Source organism: Apodemus sylvaticus, chromosome 7 (genome assembly GCF_947179515.1).
Source record: "Apodemus sylvaticus chromosome 7, mApoSyl1.1, whole genome shotgun sequence".
NCBI classification, from domain to species: Eukaryota; Metazoa; Chordata; class Mammalia; order Rodentia; family Muridae; genus Apodemus; species Apodemus sylvaticus.
Genome location: NC_067478.1, coordinates 71053575 through 71060651, shown reverse-complemented (window position 1 = coordinate 71060651; position 7077 = coordinate 71053575). Strand labels below are relative to the sequence as shown.

The 7077-nt window shown below is 52.3% G+C and overlaps 1 protein-coding gene across 3 annotated transcripts in view; it reads right to left on the bottom strand.

Annotated features, from left to right (window-relative positions):
* Positions 1-1517: 1517 nt before the first annotated feature.
* Ccdc33 (coiled-coil domain containing 33) overlaps positions 1518-7077 on the bottom strand; it is a 96121-nt gene continuing 90561 nt past the window's right edge. Inside the window, exons 12-20 of one of the 3 annotated variants that reach the window (XM_052188201.1) lie at positions 6421-6583; positions 6052-6143; positions 5739-5870; positions 5557-5650; positions 4479-4630; positions 3931-4137; positions 3276-3362; positions 2807-2920; positions 1518-1759 (exon numbers count right to left, since the gene is read on the bottom strand). In XM_052188201.1, coding sequence (XP_052044161.1) covers positions 1634-1759; positions 2807-2920; positions 3276-3362; positions 3931-4137; positions 4479-4630; positions 5557-5650; positions 5739-5870; positions 6052-6143; positions 6421-6583 — 1167 coding nt within the window. In that variant the 3' untranslated portion in view covers positions 1518-1633. The remainder of the gene's footprint in view (positions 1760-2806; positions 2921-3275; positions 3363-3930; positions 4138-4478; positions 4631-5556; positions 5651-5738; positions 5871-6051; positions 6144-6420; positions 6584-7077) is intronic. The other 2 variants (XM_052188202.1, XM_052188203.1) reach the window with 2 other exon arrangements.

The following is a 7077-nucleotide window of genomic DNA, read 5'->3' as shown; positions in this document are numbered from 1 at the left end:
TGGAGATGAGAAGCAGTTATCTAGCCCAACTGCAAACTCCTATCCCCAGCAGCAGTTCAGGAGCTAGGAGAATCTAAGACCTAGGGAGCTCTGTTGGGAGGACAGGGTAATCTCTATCCTTCTGGGTGGAACTTGCAGGGAAGGTGAGGCTGGTGTGGCGTTCTGCTTGGCTGGCTGCAGTAGGAGCCCCTCATGGGATGGTGAGGACTTCCTCCTGAGGCCCCTCTGTCTTGAGCATAGCCACAGCTGAGGCCTACGGAGAAGCATCATGCTGGGAAGAGGCTGCTGCTGTGAAGCAATGGAGCCTGAAGACAGAAGGCCAGCAGGCTCCACACCTTCTGCCTGCCCTCCCGGTGGGCATGCTACAGGGGCTGTATTCTAAGAGTGCAGGAGAGTGTGTAGATCAGAATTTGGTTTCTGTGACATCTGTCCCAGTCAGGCCTATCATGTCCCTCTGCTTCTGTTTCTACAGACTAGCCATGAGCAGATGCTAGAACCTTGCTGGCTCCTGACTACCTAAGTCCAAGTCCTGTAAATAGGTGTGGAGACTAGGCTACCTCAGAACAGCAGCCAAGCTGGCTTGGTCCTTCTGGCTAGGTAGGCTGCAGGTTCTGGGTTTACGCTTGAGGCTTTTCTTCTCCCTAGTCTTTGACCCTCCTCCCATGTCTGTCTGTCTGTCTGTCCTTTATGCTGTGTTTTCTCTCAAAGATGACTCAGAACTGTCAGTGCTGGAAAGACGGATTGTCCTCCTTGATAGACAGACAGCTTTGCATGGGGTAGATGAAGAAATCAGAGAGATTTCCAGTTAGAGTCACCCAGAATGCTCATACCCCAGAACCCAGGCCAGCTGGGGCCCCAGCCCTCATGACTTCCTCATATATTTATACACATATCACCTGTTCTGCCAGCCATGATGGGATTCTTGAATGGTGTCATAGAAAAGCTTCAAGCCTTTCTGTTTCTGGGTAACTCTCTAAGCCTGAGCAAAAGGATTTCAGACATGAAAGGTGTTGGGGGCTCAGAGGAGACATGGCCTCTCTCTTGTCTTGCCCAGAGCTGCTTGGCTTCAGGCATCTTTCTTCTTTCTTTCTTCTTTCTTCTTTCTCTTTCCTTTCTTTTCTTTCTTTCCTTTCTTTCTTTCTTTCCTTTCTTTCTTTCTTTCTTTCTTTCTTTCTTTCTTTCTTTCTTTCTTTCTTTCTTTCTTTCTTTCTTTCTTTCTTTCTTTCTTTCTTTCTTTCTTTCTTTTGGTTTTTTGGATTTGCTTTTTTCGAGACAGGGTTTCTCTGTACAGCCCTGGCTGTCCTGGAACTCTCTCTGTAGACCAGGCTGGCCTCGAACTCAGAAATCCACCTGCCTCTGCCTTCCAGAGTGCTGGGATTAGAGGCGTGCGCCACCACCGTCTGGCCAGGCATCTTATTTCTAGTCTCCATACCAGCTTTCCAGGTCAGGAAGCAGGTACCAGGCAGCCTCAGAGAACCCAGGACCCAAGCTGGATGTGAGAAGAGTAGCCAACCCACTGCCAATTGCTTACTCCACAAGAGAGACAAATGCTTATTGACTCACAGCTTTTATTAAAGACATCTTTGGGGGCGAGTGAGTCCCCAGCACATGGCGAAGGAGGTTTGTTCCAGTCTCAAGTCTTCTGGGGGTTAGAGATCTCAATCTGGGGGTTTGAGGGTCTGTTGAGCTTCGCGTCTGAACTGGGCAGTAAGAGTTCCGGTTTGGAGGGCTGCTGAGGCTCCTTGGCTGCTCCAGCATTCTGTGACATGCAAGAAGAGCAGATGAGCACATCCCCATTCCAAGGCACATCACCTCAGGGCATCTTACCTGGCAAGTCAGGCTTCTGAGACTCCAAAATCCATAGGGTGTGACTTCTGAATAACATTGGAGCCCATTTTATCACCAAAGGTGGTGCCTAATATTTCTGGGTCCCTAGTGCTAGATGATCTTGCAGAGGTAGTCCTATGCTCCCTGGAAGGCCCTCATCCTTCCGGTTCTGTCTAGGGGTGGTAGGGCCTTGGCTGTAAGCAAAGTGCTGATATCGGGGGGGGGGGGGGGTAGGAAAGTCAGGCTCTTTTGTTGTAGGGTTGAAGTGCCAGGGCTGGCCCTCGGGTGGGGAGCAGTGAGTATCTATGGGTAGCTATTTGTTCCTAGGGGGAAGGCAATGTGATCTATTTCTGGTATTGATGTCACCTAAGAAGGCAGCTAAAAAAGCCTTTAATCCAAGCACTTAGGAGGCAGAGGCAGGGGCAGGGGCAGGGGCAGGGGCAGGGGCAGGGGCAGGGGCAGAGGCAGAGGCAGCGGCAGAGGCAGAGGCAGAGGTAAGCAAATCTCTATTAGTTCTAAGCCAGCTTGGTCTACAAAATGAGTTCTAGGGCATCAAGGGCTATTATACATAGAAACTCCATCTTGAAAAGCTCCCCCGCCCAGAAAAAAAAAAAGGGAAAAAAGGCCACTAAACAGAGAATTGGATAGAAAGAGGTACAAGATATTCTGTCTTGATGATGCCAGAGTAGAGCAAGAACATTCTAGAAATTCTAGTATAGGCCATTTCTCACCTACAGTGATCTCCACCTAGAGGTTCATGACAACCAATGGGAAAGGAGACACATTCCCACCCCTTGAAATGGGTGGAGGAATGGCAGTCACTTGAAAGCCAGTTTGCTGGCAGTAGGACCTCCGCGCAAGACTTCAGATGCTCAGCTTGGGATCTATCTCACATGACTTTCTCGGCACCCCCGAGATTTGGGGTGGGATCCAGCCCATCACCTAGCTTCCTGGGAACTGCTCCGTCAGGGTCACTCACAGGCTGGTCTATGATGATAGAGTTTGGTTGCCGCCCAAAGCCATGTTGTTGCTCCTGAAGTCGAATGGCCAGGTTTTGCTTCTCTTGTGCCCAGTGGCGAGCTGAGTCCTCCAGCTTCAGATATGGAGAGAAGTAGTTGGAAAGCCAGCAGCAGTCAGTATGGTCCCCCTCCCCCGAGCTGGAACAAACAGGATTGGAGCATATCCTCTGGGAAAAGGCAAGCTCTGGCAGCAGCAGGGGTGAGGTGCCAAACAGGCAGCCTAAGACACCGCATCTTCTCTGCGGTTTGTATGGAGTCCACATTGGGCCTTGGCTCTGGTCACAGACTAAGGCTGACCCTCACATACTGAGCCCTAATTCTGTAGTCAGACACTGAGCCTTGACTCTGCTTGTATACTAAGCCTTGCCCCTGGCCATAGGCTGAACTGTGAGCCTGGCCCAGCCTCATCAACCCCAGCATCTCACTTACCTGGTTTTCCAGGGACAAGATCCGACTCTGAGCTTGTTCTAACTTGGCCAGGAGGTTAAACTTGTCTGAAGTACCACCGAGGAAGTCCTGTGGGAGCGCACACTACTGTAAGGCCCTCGCTGGGAGCTGAGGCCAGGAGAGCCTTGGAAGCCCAGAGCTACTGTGAGAAAAGCCAGCCAGGCTTCAGGCACACTTGATCCCCCACGTTGCTTCCCACTCAGTACTGGGGAGTCTTACATTAAAACATTTTTTAAGATGGGATAACGTATATTCCAGGCTGGCCTTGAACTCATTATACTGTGAGAACGACTTTACTTCTGTTCCTCCTGCCCCCATTCCCATGAGTGCTGAGATTACAGGCATGTGTAGGTTTGTGCAGTGCTAGGGATTGAGCCCAGGGCTTCATGCGTGCTAGGCAAGCACTCTACCAACTGAGCTATGCCCCCAACTCAGACCTGATGCATACATATAAACTGCTTATGTTAAATGCATCAATGAGCTTCCGTTAATACCCAGAATGTGGCTAAACGGAGAGTCCTTTTGTAGTGTTAAGGCTCACCAGAACAGAGGATGCCCATCTCTAGGTGCTTTGGCTGCCCATGCATTGGGACATTGTCAACAGAACTCACTTCCTGGGATGAAGAGACACACTCACCTGCGTCCTCATGTCACCGTAACTCCAAATATTGACTTTGGGTTTGTGTACAGCAGGGGCACCTGGAGCAGCCTGGGCAGTGGAGTAGCCTCCTGGGACACCCACCTGTGCTGGCAGGGTCTCTGTGTACTTGGAGTGGCCTGGGTCATTTGTATCTTGTAGCCTCTCTGCCAAGTCTCCACCTGCTCCCAACTCCCTGGGATCCACCTGGGATGGGGAAAAGGGCTCTCCAAGGCTGCACCAATCCCAGAAGGTCCCATGGTGGGAGGGTGTCCAGACAGGAGCAAGCTAGGTGCAGGTGAAGTCGGGGTTCAGGGGTCAAGGGTGATCCAGGGCCTTGCTCTCTCCCAGGATGATGGATGATGGTGAAATGGTGCTCTTAGGAGCATAAGAGCAAGGCCCTAGCATAAATGTTTACGGTGCTGTTGGGTGCTGGGAAGCCCAGATTCTGGGCCGAATCTTCAACTTGGTTCATGCTAGGGAGGATTGTGGGCTACCTGCTGAGCAGTGTCGGCAGGCTCAAGCCAGGCCTGTGTGACCGCTCTTACCGGTAGGGCCTGCTGCTGTAGAATGATGGGGGCTGACTGCTGCTGGCGGGTCTTTTCCAACTCTGTCCGCAGCCTCGTGTTTTCTGCCAGCAGTATGGAGTAAAGATCAACAGCCAGGGTCTCTCCTGAGGGGCCCAGTGGAATGCCAGGGGCTGTGAACGCAGGGAAGGCTGTGAACACGGGGACAGGTGCCTGGGAGATGGGCTTTCTTGCTTCTATGTGCCCCTTAGCCTCAGTATCAAAGGCTCCCCTTCGTCAGTGGAGTCGGGTCCATATCCCTCAGGCCGTCCTACCAGGCTGTTTGGATTCCTATGTCATTGTTTTCCCTGTGACTCTCCCTGCCCGACTGTCCTTATATTTGTCTCTCTGGTCCTTCGACCTGGTTGCTCTCTGTAGAGCAACCCCGACTCCAGGTGAATAAGGATCCCCGCGATTGTCATTGTTTTCTAAAGACTTCCAGACCCTCAGAGCCTAACCATCCCTGGGGACTGGGTCCAGGGCCAGGCATACAGAGATACTTGGAGAGTCTCCCCACATGGCCAGGGAGATTATCCACTGGATAAGGTGTTATCTTATTCTTTCATGCTTATCAGAGCCAGTTTTGATTGGCAGTTGTAGATGGCTGTGGTTTACACCAATGGGGAAGATAAACTGATACTACCAGAGTGGTCTTGTCTGTTTGCTTTCTGAAGGAAGGCAGAATAGAAAAGATGCCAAGAGGTGGGGAAGCCCGAGGACTTGGGGACTGCAGCCTAGAAGGCCGTCTATCCGGGGATGTCTCTCTCTGTCCCTGTGGTTCATAGGGCCTTAACCTTAGAGGTCTGGTCTCTTTCTACCTGGCTCACACACTGCCCTTGTGTCCTAAGGAGCTTCCTGACAGAGGAGGGCTCTGATCATCATGGAAGCTCTCAGTACTTGAGAGAAGAGAGAGTAATACTTCCCAGAGTGTCTCTCTCCAGCTCACAGATCTAACAGAGAACTGACGCTTCTCTGAAGGTTTCTTGTGACCCCCTCCTGCCAGGGTGAGACAGAAGCTGGAAGGTCATTTACTCTGATCTACCTCGGGGAGCAAACTCACTAATGAGAGGCTTCCCCTGCGGCCTGTTTGACGGTGCTGGCTCCTTCCTCTCACAGAGCCTGTCTTCTAATATCTGCTCCATCTTCTCGATCACCTGGTGACAGAGGACAAGACTGGGCTGGCTTGAGAGCTTCACGACCTCTAGGCTGCTGCCCTCCTCCACAGCAGACCCCAGCACCTGCCTTCTCCTGGTGCCGTACAGTGTCCTCCAGAGCCTTCATCTTCTGCAGCTTGTCCTGGTACCGCCTCAACTGCGCAGCCTGTGGCTGCTGGGCTTGGTACAGAAGCAGCAACTCCTTCTCTCGATCATTTTTCTGCAAGGTGGAGGAGAATGGGTACATGGGAGTTTCCCCAGCCATAATGGCACGCGTGGGACCCTGCTGAACCCTCAACTGGCCAGCTTCCCTCCCCACTGTGGACTTTCTCTCTGCTCTGAATACTTCCCAAGACTCTGCCCCGAGGTGCTGTCCTGCTGTCCAGAAAACCCTAGCTCACCCGAATCAGCTCATTCTGCAGGTGCTGCACCCTGTCTCGCAGCCTCTTCATATCCAGTTCATTCAGCAGTAGCCTCTGCTTCATGGACACGGCTGGGGTGGGAAGAAGCTGACTTAGGAATAGGCAAAGGCAAGTGTGTCTCAGCTCTGGGACTTGGCCCTGGTTTGCCTGTTTCCCCTCCTTAGACATTATAGCTAGGCAGGTTGTTCAAGTGTGTCTACAGTGGGGAGGAGGGGGAGGGGTAGGGGATTCCTGAGATGGGACACCCAGCATCTGGGGAAAGCCCCCTAGCCCCCTGACAGTGAGCAGTGAGAACCCGCGGCCATGCTCAGCCCAGAGCCAGGGTCCCAGCAGGTATCCAGGGCTCACCCAGGCTCTCCTCTTCAGCTCTGCTCTGCTCTTCTTCTATGCTCTGTTGGGTCAGGTGGCTCCTCAGCATGCTGTTTTCCTCCTCCAGGATGTTGGCCTGCTTCCTCAGTGCCAGGATGTCCTCCGCCATCTTCTGCATGGCCCGCCGGTAATTGTTCATCTCCTATAAGCCCAGAATCCTCAGCTGAACCCTAATGCCAGCCCCAAACCCCCAGGATCCCACTCTACGTCCTCACACACACTGGTGAGGATGTACCCCAAAACCTAGCAATTAGCCAGAGAGTGGTTGGGTGTGGTACTCATCTCTTGTGGCAGCGTTAGGAGGGCCACACAAATGTGTCTCCTCACGGACCAGACTGATTCATGTAACACCAGGGGAGCTCCAGAGTTCAGCTATCTGGTAAAGAAACCTATAGGCAACAGCCTCAAAAGGATGGAGCCACGTTTCCAGATTCTGAGTAAATCACATCTACTTCTTCACCTTCTCGCTTCTCCTGCTCCCTCTTTTAACCCAACTCCTTCCCAGAAGGAGCCCTTAGACTGCCCACCAGAGCCACTTGGGAGCTGAACCACCATCAGCTTCCCAAACAGTTCAGCATCCAAGAAGACACACCAAGAAGACCCCGAAGACTCAGGTGGGACCCCAAGGTCAAGGTC